At 44.1% G+C, this 18,048-nt stretch overlaps 1 protein-coding gene across 3 annotated transcripts in view; it reads right to left on the bottom strand.

Moving 5' to 3' along the window:
* The window catches only part of ELOVL5 (ELOVL fatty acid elongase 5), a 107,843-nt gene that overhangs the window by 61,552 nt on the left and 28,243 nt on the right, over nucleotides 1-18,048 (bottom strand). For all 3 annotated transcript variants that reach the window (XM_068281362.1, XM_068281363.1, XM_068281364.1), the window contains exon 3: nucleotides 261-448. In XM_068281362.1, the coding sequence (XP_068137463.1) occupies nucleotides 261-448 (188 nt within the window). The remainder of the gene's footprint in view (nucleotides 1-260; nucleotides 449-18,048) is intronic.

Genomic DNA, 18,048 nt, shown 5'->3' with positions numbered 1-18,048 from the left:
CTTTTTTGCATGTCACTTTCTAGGGAAGCAATAAACCACTGTATGAAGCAATAAACCACTGCCAGTAGTGCCAAGCTGTTACATCGTCTTCACTGTTGATACACACATGCACTTGTGGGAGTGGCCAGGCAGGACAATTTCCAACAGATTTCAGAGTTGATAACTAGAGTTTTCAGGGATTCTAATTTACTTCATAAGATTCATTAACATACATTGTGCAGAGATGTTTACACAACAGTTAAAGCAAATGAAATTCTTACCTCATAAAACATGTACAGGGAAAGTAGTGTCAGTCCAAGATTATAAACCACTAGAATTCCTCTACATGAAGCAGGTTGTCTGTTTTGCATGTACTTTGGTCCTATCCATACAATAAATAAATAGAGGGCAGTGCATACAAAGGTGGGAATATAGTTATCCAACATGAACCATCCTTTCACTCGTGGGTCTGTAACAACATCAAAATAAGAAGTTAGAAAGATTGTAATGAACTTTAGGAGCAAAATGATTTAGCATCTGTGGAATGTTCCTAGCTAATCAGTCAGACCAGGACCAATAGTAACATCTGTAAGGAGAAGTATACTGAAAAATCCTACTAAACTACAAATTCCATTTGAACCGAGAGAGATATGGAGGCTGCCATATTTATTTTCTTTTAAACAATACCAGTTGCCTGGCTGTTCTGACAATCCTCTGCCAATACTTTTATCGATAGACCGTGAACAAGCATGTAGATCAGATGTTTCTGACTAAAGTCTGACTGGATTAGCAGCATGCTTTTTCAGGTGTGTAATTTAGACACTACTGATTCATGAAAGATCAGCAGGCCTGCCAGTCAACTGGCAATTTTTTAAAAGGAAATAAAGATGGCAGCCTCCATATCCCTCTCAGTTTAGGTGTCCTTTAAACCTTTACAGACCCTAAACTGCATATTAAGTCAGTATTAATCACTTGAGGACCACAGTCTTTTCGCCCCTTAAAGAGGAACTCCAGTGAAAATAATGTAATAAAAAAAGTGCTTCATTTTTACAATAATTATGTATACATGATTTAGTCAGTGTTTGCTCATTGTAAAATCTTTCCTCTCCCAGATTCACATTCTGACATGTATTACATGGTGACATTGTTACTGGGGGCAGATTATGAGTCATACAGCGCCCCCGATGGTCTGTTTGTGAAAATCATATTTCTCATGTAAAAGTGGGTATCAGCTACTGATTGGGATAAAGTTCAATTCTTGGTCGGAGTTTCTCTTTAAGGACCAGAGCCTTTTTCTCCATTCAGACCACTGCAGCTTTCACGGTTTATTGCTCGGTCATACAACCTACCACCTAAATGAATTTTAGCTCCTTTTCTTGTCACTAATGATTGAAATGATTTTTTTTTACTTTCTGTGCTGACATTTTTCAAATAAAGTAAAATTTCTGTATACATTTTTGTCCAAATTTATTGTGCTACATGTCTTTGATAAAAAAAAAAATCCATTCAGTGTATATTATTGGTTTGGGTAAAAGTTATAGCGTTTACAAACTATGGTGCCAAAAGTGAATTTTCCCATTTTGAAGCATCTCTGACTATTCTGACCACCTGTCATGTTTCATGAGGTGCTAAAATTCCAGGATAGTATAAATACCCCCCAAATGACCCCATTTTGGAAAGAAGACATCCTAAAGTATTCACTGAGAGGCATGGTGAGTTCATAGAAAATTTTATTTTTTTGTCACAAGTTAGCGGAAAATGACACTTTGTGACAAAAAAAAAAAAAAATTCCATTTCTTCTAACTTGCGACAAAAAAAAAAAAAAAAAAAAAAAAAAAAAAAAATGAAATCTGCCACGGACTCACTATGCTCCTCTCTGATTTTGTATTTTTACACATACCCATGCTGGGTGGGAGAAATATCTCTGTAAAAGACAATTTGATTTTTTTTTTTTATACACACAATTGTCCATTTACAGAGATATTTCTCCCACTCAGCATGGGTATGTGTAAAAATACACCCCAAAACACATTATACTACTTCTCCTGAGTACGGCGATATCACGTGTGGCACTTTTTTGCACCCTAACTGCGCTAAGGGGCCCAAAGTCCAATGAGTACCTTTAGGATTTCACAGGTCATTTTGCGACATTTGGTTTTAAGACTACTCCTCACGGTTTAGGGCCCCTAAAATGCCAGGGCATTATAGGAACCCCACAAATGACCCCATTTTAGAAAGAAGACACCTCAATGTATTCCGTTACGAGTATGGCGAGTTCATAGAAGATTTTATTTTTTGTCACAAGTTAGCGGAAATTGATTTTAATTGTTTTTTTTTTCCACAAAGTGTCATTTTCCGCTAACTTGTGACAAAAAATAAAATCTTCTATGAACTCGCCATACTCGTAACGGAATACATTGGGGTGTCTTCTTTCTAAAATGGGGTCATTTGTGGGGTTCCTATACTGCCCTGGCATTTTAGGGGCCCTAAACCGTGAGGAGTAGTCTTGAAACCAAATGTCGCAAAATGACCTGAGAAATCCTAAAGGTACTCATTGGACTTTGGGCCCCTTAGCGCACTTAGGGTGCAAAAAAGTGCCACACGTGGTACCGCCTTACTCAGAAGAAGTAGTATAATGTGTTTTGTGGTGTATTTCTACACATACCCATGCTGGGTGGGAGAAATATCTCTGTAAATGACAATTTTCTGATTTTTTTTTTTTTACTCACAATTGTCCATTTACAGAAATATTTCTCCCACCCAGCATGGGTATGTATAAAAATACACCCCAAAACACATTATACTACTTCGGAGTACGGCGATACCACATGTGTGACACTTTTTTTGCAACCTAGGTGCGCTAAGGGGCCTAACATCCTATTCACAGGTCATTTTGAGGCATTTGGATTCTAGACTACTCCTCACGGTTTAGGGCCCCTAAGATGCCAGGGCAGTATAGGAACCCCACAAGTGACCCCATTTTAGAAAAAAGACACCCCAAGGTATTCTGTTAGGTGTATGACGAGTTCATAGAAGATTTTATTTGTTTTCACAAGTTAGCGGAAATTGATTTGTATTTTTTTTTTCACAGTGTCAATTTCCGTGAATTTTGTGGAACCGGTCATAAGCAGGGTGGCCTCTTTGATGACAGGTTGTATTGGGCCTGATCTGATGGATAGGAGTGCTGGGGGGGGGGGTGACAGGAGGTGATTGATGAGTGTCTCAGGGGGTAGTTAGAGGGGAAAATAGATGCAATCAATGCACTGGGGAGGTGATCGGAAGGGGGTCTGAGGGGGATCTGAGGGTTTGGCCGAGTGATCAGGAGCCCACACGGGGCAAATTAGGGCCTGATCTGATGGGTAGGTGTGCTAGGGGGTGACAGGTGGTGACAGGAGGTGATTGATGGGTGTCTCAGGGTGTGATTAGAGGGGGGAATAGATGCAAGCAATGCACTGGCGAGGTGATCAGGGCTGGGGTCTGAGGGCGTTCTGAGGGTGTGGGCGGGTGATTGGGTGCCCTAGAGGCAGATAGGGGGTCTAATCTGATGGGTAGCAGTGACAGGTGGTGACAGGGGGTGATCAGTGGGTGATTAGATGGCAGAACAGATGTAAACAATGCACTTTGGAGGTGATCTGAGGGTAGGTCTGGGGCAATCTGATGGTGTGGGAGGGTGATCAGATGCCCGTAAGAGGCAGGTTAGGGTCTGATCTGAAAAGTGGCAGTGACAGGTGGTGATTGACGGGTGAATGACAGGTGATTACAGGGGAGAAAAGATGTATACAGTACACAGGAAGGGGGGGGGGGGGGGGAGGTCTGGGGGGGTCTGAGGTCGTTCTGAGGGTGTGGGCGGGTGATTGGGTGCCCTAGGGGCAGATAAGGGTCTGATCTGATGGTTAGCAGTGACAGGTGGTGACAGGGGGTGATTGATGGGTGATTAGTGGGTGTTTAGAGGAGAGAACAGATGTAAACAATGCACTTGGGAGGTGATCTGACGTCGGGTCTGCGGGCGATCTGATGGTGTGGGTGATCAGATTGCCTGCAAGGGGCAGGTTAGGGGCTGATTGATGGGTGGCAGTGACAGGGGGTGATTGATGGGTGATTGACAGGTGATCAGTGGGTGATTTCAGGGAAGAACAGATGTAAATAATGCACTGGCGAATTGATAATGGGGGGTCTGAGGGCAATCTGAGCGTGTGGGCGGGTGATTGGGTGCCTGCAAGGGGCAGATTAGGGTCTAATCTGATGGGTAACAGTGACAGGTGGTGATAGGGGGTGATTGATAGGTAATTAGTGGTTGTTTAGAGGAGAGAACAGATGTAAACAATGCACTTGGGAGGTGATCTGACGGCGGGTCTGCGGGCGATCTGATGGTGTGGGTGGGTGATCAGATTGCCCGCAAGGGGCAGGTTAGGGGCTGATTGATGGGTGGCAGTGGGTTATTGACGGGTGATTGACAGGTGATCAGTGGGTTTTTACAGGGGGGATAGAGGCATACAGTACACGGGGGAGGGGGGGGGGTGATCAGGAGGGAGCAGGGGGCAGTTTAGGGCATAAAAAAAAAAATAGTGTTGACAGATAGTGACAGGGAGTGATTGATGGGTGATTAGGGGGGGGGGGGGGGTGATTGGGTGCAAACAGTGGTCTGGGGGGTGGGCACGGGGGGTCTGAGGGGTGCTGTGGGCGATCAGGGGGCGGGGGGGAGATCAGTGTGCTTGGGTGCTTACCGTGCTGGCTGCAGCCTGTATAATACACTTTGTATACATTACAAATACACTTTGTAGTGGCGATCGGGCAGATAGTAACCCGCCGGCGCTTCCAAATGGCTGGCGGGTTACAGCGCGAGGGGGGGCGGAGCCTGTCGCCGGCAGCTGATCGCGTCACGAATGACGCGATCGCCACCGCCGATGGGCGTATTGCGGTCGTTTGGGCCCAGCCCTTGCCGCCGCCCATCGGCTGTGGGCGGTCGGCAAGTGGTTAAAGAGGAACTCCAGTGAAAATTATGTAATAAAGTGCTTCATTTTTACAATAATTATGTATAAATTATTTAGTCAGTGTTTGCCCATTGTAAAAGCTTTCGTCTCCCTAATTTACATTCTGACATTTATCACATGGTGACATTTTTACTGCTGGCAGGTGATGTCGCTGGAAGTACATACATTAATACAGCGTTCCACATCACTTCTGACTCAGCAGCAAAGGCAGTGCTCTGCATTGCAAAAAAACAAGAGTCTCATATAATATTAAAGGTATTTGTGTGGGGTAAATAAAAAGGGTAGCATACATTTATAATGGGTTTTACACATTATACACAAGCCACTCTTTTTCAGCATAACACTCAGATACCTTTTATTGTTCAGTCCAGCCCAGCCATGTTCTTTCCAGTATATAACTGAATATGAATATGATGAATATAAATGATATGAATATAACAGCTAACAAGTATTTTATTTCCCATTTCAGCACTTCTCTCAGGGAGAACGCCAAACCCTGGAATAGAATATATTTCAATCACTCTCCAAGACACTTTCTGCCTGCAACTGCCCTGGACTATAGACTGATGAAGGAACTAAGGAATATTTCTCAAGTAAGCCGTTTACTTGACTTTCCTTTGAGGTGCTCAAGCAGCTGTTTTTATTTTGGATTAAATTCAATTATCTTACAGTATATGGACTGTACCCTGCATGCTGGCTGTGATCCCCTCGACATCACTATACATTTGTGCTGTTTTGTATACCAGGAGCCATGGCTGTCAACCAGTGCAGCTTCCTGTGGTTCACTAAAATGAATAGGAAAAAAAACTGTATTTTTTCCTATTCATAACCAGCCATTGCACTTCTCAGTTTCCAGGATGTTTGCATCATTTAACAAATACATGTGCGACAGCTGTGTGGAGTGACAGCTGGCGATCCCATTTCTGATAGCACTGTGCATAACCCTAATAGAAATACTAAGGATTCCCATAATCACCTTTACTAACCATGCACAAATCTTATAGGTAAGCAAGGTCTTCAAAAACTGTGTTTATTGCATTAACACTTTTCTCTCTCCCACATGAAGGTGCTTTTACTTTTTAACCCTCTGTGATAAACAGAGGGTCATAAAACACCCATTTACCTGGGAAGAAGAAGATGTATAAATCCATTATTAAGGGGGCTTCCAGATTCCACACAAGTCTACCCATACTCCTACTGGCACCTTCTCCAGAGGTTGGGAAGGATTCATTTTCTTCACAATACAAGATGTATTTGCTAAAGGCAGGGAGGTGGGCCATTTCCACACCTATTTTGCAGAGTACCTCTAATATTATGTACCACATGTGCTGGTATTATGCACGGGATGTCCGGATATCCACCCACATGTTCTACTGTACGCACTTTTTTTATTGAATAAAAAACAAAACCTAGTAGCGATGTTTTACATTACTAGAGAAGAACATTTTTGCTGCAGTTAATCTAATCCAAGTTATGAAGACTATAGGCTTGATTCACAAAGCGGTGCTAACAGTTAGCACCCTGGCGAAAAGCCCCTTATCATGCCTAAACTCAGTTTAGGCGTGATAAGTTTAAGCACCAACTGGGTTAACACCGCAGTGCACAGCTGATCAAAAGTTTTGCGCTAGCAAAGTCTGGTGCACTTTGCATAGAGTTTAATGGCGCTGCTTTGCGCGCGGGACTTTGCATGCGATCTAAAGATCTAGAGATTTTTTAATACGCACTGCAAATTCATATACTACCTACCCTACCTTGCTTATCCTTTCAGACACTGAGTGCAATTACACCTTGATTGAAAACTAGTTTAGTAAGTATTTTACACATTTGTGAGACCAGTATCTCGCTCATACCAAAGAGGGATGCATGCGGTGACCTGCCTCTTCGCATACTACAAGGATGTGCTAAATCTCAGCGGGAATTTGTATCCCAGCTACAAAAATACAGGTTTCATTCCATGGTACATGATACAGTATACTCGCATATAAGTCGATCCGCATATAAGCCGATCCCCCAACTTTTACCTTAAAGCCCCATGAAAAATGATTGACCCGCATATAAGCCGAGGGAAGGAAATGCTGGACTGGTGCAGATAGAAATGATAATCCGAGAGACTCAGAAAAACGCTAAAAGAGTGCTCCACTGTGCTGAATTTGTTGCAGGCTTTGGCAGAAGATGAGGGAAGAGGGTGCATTTATGAACTTCAGGATAGTCATTAGTGCCTCCCCCTCCTGATGCAACCCTCACTACAATAATAAGGTAAAAGACAAAGCTATGCATTGAGGCTGCATGACCCCCCAGGTAAAAACCTCCAAGTGCAGCACCCATCACAATGTAAAAGAAAAAGCTATCTGCTCGCCTGCCGCGTGACCCCCCTCCGCCACTCGTGCTCAGGGCTGCAGGTACAATCAGGTGGCCGAGTTACCCCCCAGCGCTCCACCAAACAAGAATGTTTGGCAGCTTTGAAGTGTCCGCTGTGTCTCTCCCTCTCTCGACCCCCCACTCGGAGTGTCTCTGCAGACTTATGCAAAGTGGTGTGGTTTCTTTTGCACAATCAGGTGGCCGTGTTACCCCCCCCCCCCCCCCCCAGTGTGCAACTAGACAATAATGTCTGGCAGCTTTGAAGTGTCCATTTGTGTCTCTCTGTCCCCCGTAGTCTTTCCCCAGGCATATGCATAGTGGTGCGGCTTCTTACCTCCGGGCCTCCTCCACCAAGACTCCTCCATAACTGAAGTCCATAGCAGTCTCGTCGCTATGACGCCCTCTTGTAGCGCCTTGTGTGACGCGGGGCGGGGATCATAGAGATGAGGCTGTTATAGATTTCCTTTACGGAGGAGTCTCGGCGGCGGCCCGGAGACAAGAAGCCGCACCACTTTGCATGAGTCTGCGGAGACACTTGGGGAAGGGAGAGAGAGAGAGAGAGAGAGACGCAGCGGGCACTTCAAAGCAATCTTGTCTGGCGGCACACTGAAGGGGAACACGGCCACCTGATTGCACCTGCAGCACATAGTAAGCACATGACTGGGGTGGTTACGCGGCAGTCAGTGGACAGTTTATTTTACAGTGCGGTGGGTGTTGTACTTGGGGGGGGGGGGGGAGACCCACTACATGCATGACTCGCATATAAGCCGACCCCCCCACTTTTGGAATACTTTATATGTCCCAAAAATTCGGCTTATATGCGAGTATATACGGTATGTAAAACTATTCTGCCACAGTTCAGTCCCTACCTGTGACTATAAGCCAAGACTGTATCTGCTCTACTTCCTTAACTAGTTTCTGTAAATCCCTTGGCAGGCCTTTTCCACCAGGTCTCAAACATCCCTCTCTAGTATCATCCGGACTCAGCCAACTCACGTGCTTAGGCAAAGACACATGACACTGAACCTCCATCTGAAACCTCCTATCAGATGCTAATTCATAATACAGTCAGGACTCCTAGGCTTCAATTCACTAAACATTACCTCATTCAGTAATGCAGAAACTAGCTGATTTTACCAATCATCTTGCCAATCACCAATTTGCTAAGGATGTTCCCGCACTGAAGGAAAATGACTGACTAGTGAGGTAAATAACCGACTCGTGCAATAAGTACCTAAATTAATTTAAATTCACAAAGATTAGAGCATGCTAAAAAAAAAAAAATTGGATTTGCCGGTAACTAGCAATCTGCATTTGGTAAACTAGACATACTAAAGAGATGGGAGATAGTCAATAGGGAGAGACACACAGTCCTGCTACTCACTCCATTTGATAATCACAAAGAAAAAAAATTCCTTTTAGATGTGCAGATCTATATACTGATACACAGAAGAGGGCACTCTAGTGGCATGCATGCACATCTAAAGGGATGCAGTAAGCCTTTTACTCACAAACCTAGAGCAGGAACAGCTCATGCAGATCACTTGTCAGAGAAGAATCACAGATTGCTGCAGATACCTACTCCACAGCTGGTAAGACTTCTATATTATTACGGAGCAGGTGTTGGTGAATTAAAGCAACATTTTCAACAATTAAAGTAGCATTTTACAGGCTTTTCTTTTTTTAGTTAATCAATTGAAGTCTTACTGCACCTGATAGCAGAGCAAAGAATCATCCTATTATTTTGTTTCCCGACTCCTAAACTGTTAATACTGGTTTCAGTCTAGTAACTGACTCGGTGTCCTGACCTGGTCATGCCTATCCTACCCTTGCATGGTGCTAACTATTTCTTTTATTACAATAAAGCCAGCTTTTCTGTCCTCCATTTTGACCGTATCTCTCCTGTTCTGTAGCTGTTCTGGCCCAACTACTGCAATGACACAACTGTCACTCACTATTTCTCAATCCTTACTATAATCTGGTATGACTGGGAGACTGCGGACCTCTGACACTTCATGGAAGACAATTTTTAAAATAATCCAATCCCAGTTTGCTATGTCACAATGGTTTTCCACTGTTCTCTACAGAACTTCACAGCTCAACTGGCACTTTTTTTTTTTTTTTTTTTTTTTTTTGTTTCTAAATGGTCCACTTATTTTTGCTGAAATGCAAAATTTTTGACAATGTGTGTCAATATACAGTTCTGTGATCTTATGATTTGCATTGTTCTCCCCAGAAATTTTTTCCAGCCGGGTGGCATAAAAAAGTAGCCGGGTGGGGCAAGATGAGAGAATACAGGGATGGTGCTTATCTGCACAACTCTGCTTACAGCAGAGGAGGAAGTAAGCTGATGACAGCCGGGTGCTCTCCAAAACTAGCCGTGGTGGAGCACCCGGCTAAAAGGGCCTGGGGAGAACACTGCATTGTAGAATGGTAAAAAGAATGGACAGATGACTACATGGCAGCCACTACTGCAAATTAAAGAAGTCTGAAACAAGATCCATTAGCAAACTGCCAACTTTATAGAGTCAATAACAGTGGTCCTCAAACTACGGCCCGCGGGCCAAATGCGGCCCCCAAGGCTTTTTCACAGGCCCCCAAACACAAAATGTATCCGCCGAAATGTGGCCCCCAAGGCTTTTTCACAGGCCCCCAAACACAAAATGTATAACTTATAGATGTGGCCCACTGCACCTCTACATATCCGCGGACCGCATATAGAATAGCAGTGCTGGCACCACCCATTCACATACTGTAGAAGCCAGCGAGCAGTCATTCGCTACCTTCCAATCCAATTCTGCATTAGGTGACACTGCTGTCCAACTGGACGGCAGGCTGTCACCTGGGTATGCTTCACTGTCTGGTGCACAAAGACGTTCTTCGGGCGCCGCATGACTGAATGGCTGCTGCTGGGAGTTCTCTTCTGGCATGATTATGGGGAAATCAGTACCTAGATTTCAACATCATTTTATGCATGTTGTGGCCCCCCAGCAGTCTGAAGTATGTTGACCCGGCCCTTGACCAAAAAAGTTTGGGGACCCCTGGTCAATAACAGACATACTTTTTTGCTCTCAATGTTGGTTGGCACTGGAATATAAAGAGTCCTAGGAGCAACAGTCAGAACAGTGGGAGCCAGATGATTACTTATGGGGTTTTCATGCAGATATATCTAACATGACTCACTACATTAGGTTTACAGTTCTGAATTGTAGTTTGAACAGTAACAGTACTACAGAAAAAAGTTCAAACAGTATCCTCCAACAACTGATGTAAAGCTATAAGAATGGATTTCTGATCTCTTAGGTCCATTAGTCAGCACTTTGAATTAGGGTTGCCGCGGTTTACCGGTTTCACGATATATCACGGTATGAATGTGCATGATAATCATACCATGCACATTCATAAAATACCGGTTTTTCCCGCCGCCGTCTGAATCGCTATCACCGCTCCGCATTGGCCTGCTCTCCGTCTCCCTGAAAGTTATTTCCTGGTTGCGGGAGGCTAGATGCGTGCGTTACATGCATAGGCGCCGCATCCTGTAATGACGGACGTACCTGCTGGAAGCCTGGAACGCAGACTGTTCCCCCCGGCGGCTTACGCGCACACGCAGGCTGAGCACGCACGACGCAGATCACTCTTCCTTACTTAGTCCTGGGCTGGCGTCATCAAAGGACGCTCGTTCCCGCCCATCGTCTGCAAGTGCTGCGTAGCTTGTTCGACCCAGGAGGGAGCCACAGCCCACAACACGCCAGCAGCAACTAAGCGGGAAACGAAGGAGCCAGTGCCGCCCACGGCCCACGCTAGACGCCAGTCACGCCACCATGACACCATCATTACCCAGCCCCACTCATCTCCTCCTCAGAGACACTGGGCCTCATGGCCCACCGTGAGTGAGACTCCAGCGGCAAGTCTAGAAGTGCACCGCCGCCAGTGCCGCCACCTGCATGTATTTAGTTCACCGGCTAATGCCCTGCTCTCTCATCTCTGAGCCAGCCACACACCATTTTTAAAAAGTGGAACTCAACTACACGCACCCGGGCTGTATGTACTTATAATTTGATCTCTCCCCTGTCTGTGTCACACTGTCACCTGCTGTGACGCCATCACCTGAAGGAAAACAGAAGTGCACCCACCACCAGTCCACCACCCAGGCTGTCACTGTGACTGCACCTGCACCTGAAAGTTTAGCCTGTCTAATATGCCCTCTTATCTGTGACTGAGCCAGTCATACCACGTCCACGAGCATTTTTAAAGTGGACCTGTCACTGACCGGAACTCTCGTCCCCTCACCTGACTGACAGAAGGTAAACAAAAGTGCACCCTGGCCTGGCCCTACCTGCACCTGCTTGTATTATAGAGATTTAGCCTGTTTAATGCCCTCAGTCTCTGTGACTGTGACTAAGCAAGCACACGGCACGTGTCATGTCATTTGATCTCCCCCACTGTGTCATCTGGCTACCACTGACCGACCGCAGATAAGATCATTTTGAAAAGAACTGACACTGACTGATCACAACAAGTTATAATTTGATCTCTCCCCGTGTCACCTCTAGGCCTAGTCACCTGTGACTGGACTGTTACCACAGCCAGAGCCAATAAGCTTTTTTTTTAAAGAGAACTGCAGAATGATACCCTGAGGATTTCCACCAGCCACAGATCATGCAGGCTGAGGCAGCAGAGATGCAGCCAGCTTTACTACTAGCTGAGTCAAGCAGGGGAAATATGCATGATGCTGATGATTCAAAAATGCAAAGACTGCACAGAAGAAGTAATATGCAGGAAGTGGAACCTGAGCTGCACAAAAGCATGCAGGCAACAGAGCCGCAGAAAACTGCTGAAAAGAATCCTGAAAGAATCCTGCTCCATCCACCAAATAAAAAAGTCAAATCTGCAGCATGGGAGCATTTTGGATATACGAAGAACGACCGTGGCTTTGTCATTGAGGACGGATTTCCAGTATGTCGAAAATGCGGGCGAAAAGTGGCTGCCAAAGGAGGAAACACCTCAAACATGTTTGCCCATCTCCGAGAACACCATCCCTCTGTGTCTCTACAACATATCAAGGTATGTTGTTGTATCTCATTTCCTCACTGCCTTATTTTTTTATAAATGCTGCATTGCTGACTGTGTACATTTTGAGCATTGATGTGTACTTTTAGGCCTTGTTGATGTTCACGACAGCTTCACATAATCACATTAGGCAAGGCAATTGTGAATGCGTCAAGCCGTCAACACAAGCGATTGCACTTCATCTGCGTTGCCGTTCGTGGGCGTATCACTGCTGCTGAGATGGGCTTCACCGAAAATGCGGCCAGCAGCAGTGCAAGAAGTACCGTACGTCAGAGACAGTGTCATTGACACAGCCCTATGCACTTCTGATGTTCTTGCGTCGCACACCATACGGCATACATGTTACAAAAATGCAAACACGGGCACAGCGTGTATAGTGTGTGTATTGTGAATGTGAACAAGGCCTTACTGTAAGCATGAATATAAATTATGTAATATAGTATTTGTGTTCATGGTTTCTTCTTTCTTTAGGATGAAGCTAGGAAGACTGAATTTTCCAGCGCTCAACCAACTGTCATGCAGTCATTTGTAAAGGGAACAAAATTAGACCCCAAGTCTAAACAAGCCAAAGATTTGAACCGTGCTGTGGCATACTTCATTGCCAAGGACATGATGCCCTTAAGATTAGTGGAAAAACCTGGCTTTCTACACCTGATGAAAAAGGCCATCCCACTGTACAAGGTGCCATCAAGAACATACTTTTCCAGTAATGAAATACCTCGCATGTACAAAGAAGTGAGATCCAGTGTTGAACAACAGCTGAAGGAAGCTATGTGGTATGCAGTCACCACAGACCTGTGGACCAGTAGCGGTGGAGGGGGGGAACCATTCATTAGTTTTACAGTCCACTACCTCTCTTCAAATTGGGAACTGAATTGTCATTGCTTGGAGACTCTCTTTTTTCCAGATGACCACACTGCAGAACACATCTCTGAAATGTTTGACAACATTCTCCAGGATTGGAATCTTCCAAAGGAAAGCCTGTGTGGAATTACTACAGACAACGCGTCAAATATGAAGAAGGCCTTTTTAGAGTTCCCTTGTGTTTGGCTCACATGTTTTGGACACAATTTAAATTTGGCCATTAACAAAGTCTTGAAAATGCAAAGGGTAGAATCAGCTGTCAGAGCCTGCCGACATTTAGTTCAGGGATTTTCTAGGAGTTGGAAAAAGAAAAGAGATTTAAAAAAGAAACAGGCTGATCTGGAACTTCCTGAGCATGCCCTAATCCATGATGTGGTAACAAGGTGGGGATCTACATTTGAGATGATCTCCAGGTTCCTGGAACAGCAACAGGCTGTCTGCGCAGTACTGGCCATTGACCGAGGTACATGGCACCTCATGCCAAAAGACAGCGACATTGCCACTCTTGAGAATGTCAACAAGATTCTTCAACCACTCCATGAGCTCACTGATGCCCTTGCCTCTGAGAAACGGGTCACACTGTCCTCACTCACACCAATACTTGAGCACATTGGCAATGAAATCCTTAAGGAGCAAACTGAAGACAGCATACTTACCTCACAGATGAAGACTATAATGAGGGAAGACTTGCTAGAAGGGAGATACACAGAGTCAATGCAACGGGTGCTGCACATCTCCTGCTTCCTAGATCCCCGATTTAAGAGAAGCTTTTGTAAAAACCTGGCAGTTGAGGCCTGTATTGAAGAAGCTGAGACTCTTGCTGCAAGTGCAACAACAACAACACTAGAACAACCCACTCAAGCAAATGAAGGAGAAGAGGGAACAGGAAGCAGTAGCACTAGCACCACTACTAAGAAAGAGAAGGGTCTGTCTGGGTTGCTACAGCGTATCACATCCCGGCAGAACAAGGCATTAGGAAATGAAAACATTCATGAAAAAGTGCTGTCCGAGGTGTCCATGTACATATCTCTTCCTACTATCAGCAGTGATGCTGACCCTCTTTCTTGGTGGAAAATGCATAGGCAAGAAATGCCTCTTCTGGCAAATGTGGCTAGAAAGTATCTCTGCATACCTGCAACAAGCGTGCCTTCAGAGAGAATATTTAGTACCAGCGGACATATCCTGTCTCCTCAGCGGTCAAGAATGAGCCCTGAAACTCTCAACATGCTAACTTTTCTTCACCATAACCTCACCTAAAGAAATACACATTAATCTCTTATGAAGGCCTACTGTAGTGTTATGTACACAGTACACACCATGCAATTTCATGTCAGATAGATGGGTCGAATTAGATAATTTCCGACAGGTCTACTCCGATTTCCGACCGTTTTTCTGATTGATTTGCATAGATCATCTAAGTGATCAGGAAAACGATCGGAGATCTGATCGGATCTGTCGGAAATTATCTAGTATAGGTTGACCGACCCATCTGTCTAATGGGAAATTGCATGGTGAGTCTGAGTCCGGTACCCAGGCAGCCCAGACAGACATTGGCCCCTGATCTTGTTTGTTCTGTAACTGTTGGCAATTTTGGATTGACTTTTAGTTAATGTCATGATCTGACCGAAGGATCACTCACTCACACCATGGGAAGATTTACCCTCAGCTCTGCTCTTGCTCTGTTGGCAATTTTGGATTGACCTTTAATTATCGTATTTTTGGTGTTTTCCATGCAATTTCATGTCAGATAGATGGGTCGAATTGGATAATTTCCGACAGGTCTGATATGATTTCCGATCGTTTTTCTGATTGATTTGCATAGATCATCTAAGTGATGAGAAAATCGATCAGGAAAACGATCGGAGATCCGATCGGATCTGTCGGAAATTATCTAGTATAGGTCGACCCATCTGTCTGATGGGAAATTGCATGGTGCACAACTGCACATAGGACTTAGTGTATATTGAATACCAGTCTGGTATCCAGCCCAGGGCCAGGCATAAAGTGTCAATTAGCCCTGTACTTACTGTTGGCAATTTTGAATTGACCTTCACTTATCGTATTGTTGGTGTTTTCCATGGATTAGGGCATGCTCAGGAAGTTTACTTTCCATGCAATTTCATGTCAGATAGATGGGTCGAATTGGATAATTTCCAACAGGTCTGATCTGATTTCCGATCGTTTTTCTGATTGATTTGCATAGATCATCTAAGTGATGAGAAAATCGATCAGGAAAACGATCGGAGATCCGATTGGATCTGTCGGAAATTATCTAGTATAGGTCGACCCATCTGTCTGATGGGAAATTGCATGGTTCACACATTTGCACAAGTGTTGTGTACCGGTCCGGTTACGGTACCATAGGCAGGGGAGAGATCAGATTACAACTTGTGATTAGCGTTTAATCATTAGACACTTCAGGGGAAATTAAACAGGCTAAACTCTCTAAATGCATACAGGGTGGCGGTGCATTTATCTATGTATTTTTTCAGTCCTATGCAAGAGTTCAGGTCCACTTTAAGAATGACAGCCTGTCACAGGCACAGCCAGTCACAGGCAGCCAGCAAAATAGCAAATTGCTCTGTTGTGAATTTTGGATTGACCTTTAGTTTTTGTATTGTTAGTTTCAAGTTTCAAGCATGACAGGAGGTCAGACACTAACCCTTAAGGGTTTAATAAAGAAGAGTTTGTTCAAATTTGACTATTTCTCATTTTTATAAGGGGTATTTATTATGAGAATAATTGTGTAATACCGTATACCGTGATACCGTCATACCGCGGTATTTTTTTTGACGGTTATCATACCGTCAATTTTCATACCGTTGCAACTGCAATGCACCGTAACTATAACTTGTTAGTAGAAATTATCAATTTATTTTACAGACATTTTCTTTAAAGAGGAACTCCAGCCTAAACAAACATACTGTCATTAAGTTACATTAGTTATGTTAATCAAAATAGATAGGTAATATAATCTCTTACCCACACTGTTTTAAAAGAACAGGCAAATGTTTGCTTTCATGATGGCAGCCATCTTTTTGGTTGAAAGGAGGTGACAGGGAGCATGAGACACAGTTCCAACTGTCCTGTGTCCTGATCACCTCTCCCAGTTGCTAGGCAACGTGAACAACAACATAGGAAATCCCATCATGCTCTGCACAGCATCAGGGAAAAAAAGCCTGGGCTTTTTTTCTTTGATGGGTGGAGCTTAGATAAAAATGCAGCTAAAAATGATGCTTTAGTAAGAAAAACAAAGTTCTGATGCTGTGAAACTGTTAAACACCAAGCCTTTTCAGTTCTGCTAAGTAGATTTTTAGTCCGGAGGTTAACTTTAAGGAGAATTCAGAGTAGCATGTGAGCGATACACAAGTGTCTGACTGGCTGGACAAGATCAAGTCTCTCCTCTGCTTCCTGTGTAGGCTGGAAGAGGAAGCAAAATTCAGACACGACTGTAATTAAGTCATCCAAATCAATCAAGTGATCAAATTGATCACATGTTTTTCCATGGATTCTTGGCAAGAAGAAATATTCTAGAAGAAATTGTTAATCTCTGCTTGATAGCTCTACTTTGGAGACACATCTTACCAAGCAGTAGGCCAATGAACATGACTTCAGTACAGCAACATGCTGAGAACTGAAACCATATGGGCCTTGGCACTAAAGTTCAAGCAGATGCTGTCAGGTGGAAAGTGAGCTGGTCTAATTAACAGCTGCAGAGATTCTTTACATCCACACAATGTGAAGCAGCTCTTTGCTTCAGGAGATATGTGCATTCTTATGTAGGAAAGTCTCATAACCAGCATTTTATTTTGTATTTATATAGCACTGACATCTTCTGCAGACGTTTACAGAGTATAAAGTCTTGTCACTAACACTCCCTTAAAAGGGCTCCCAGTGTAATCTCTACCATAGTAAGTTTTCCGTCATAGTCTAAGGACAATTTATGGGGAAAGCTACTTACAGTATCTATATGGTTTTGGCATTTGGGAGGAAACCAGAGTGCCCAGATGAAACCACACAAACACAGGCTTGTTTTGGCCCACATTGGAGAAGGAGAACCAGTGCTGCAAGGCAAAAGTGTTATCCACTACGCCGCTGTGCTGCCCCTTGACAAATACTGAGGTTGAATATTAGTTGCAATTAAGATGTATATTTTTGGGGGATGTAATAAGCTGTTTTTTTTTACCCTTTGTGGTATTCTTAATTACATTTTCAAATTTTCCTTTATATCAACGCCATTCAATATGCAAGCTGTTCTCCCACTTTGAACGTTATGTTCACTATATAATTCAGCTGTCAGTGGGCCCAAGACCTACTAATTACTTTTGCATCCTTATACCTCATTTATAAAAATGACAGTGTTCTTATTAAAATGAAGCACATGTGGCGCAGTAGTTCTGCCCCAGGGGACAACTTGGGCTTGATTAACAGAGGCGCTTCACGCAGGTGCAGTAAGGATGACCTCAAGGTCGTCCTCTGCACCGTGCGGGGACCCCGGGCCGTCAGCAGCGAACGGAACTGTCAGCGTGGGACAGACAGCTGTGAGGGGCTGGAGAAAGCCCCAGGTAAGTAAATCGGATTTCCATTATTTTTCCTGATGATTCCTTTAAAGGGGTTCTTTCGCGAAAAAAGTAGGCAGTTAAAAAATGTGACAGATGACAGGTTTTGGGCCAGTCCATCTTTTTAAGGGGGATTCTTAGGGCTTTTTTTTTGTTTTCAACAGCATTTTCCTGAACAACAGTTGCAAAATATAACTGACATAATAGTGTGCAAGTGATTAGGGAGG

Source organism: Hyperolius riggenbachi, chromosome 4, assembly GCF_040937935.1.
Source record: "Hyperolius riggenbachi isolate aHypRig1 chromosome 4, aHypRig1.pri, whole genome shotgun sequence".
Taxonomy (NCBI): domain Eukaryota; kingdom Metazoa; phylum Chordata; class Amphibia; order Anura; family Hyperoliidae; genus Hyperolius; species Hyperolius riggenbachi.
The sequence above is the reverse complement of the archived record's forward strand: the minus strand, read 5'-3'. Positions and strand labels throughout refer to the sequence as shown.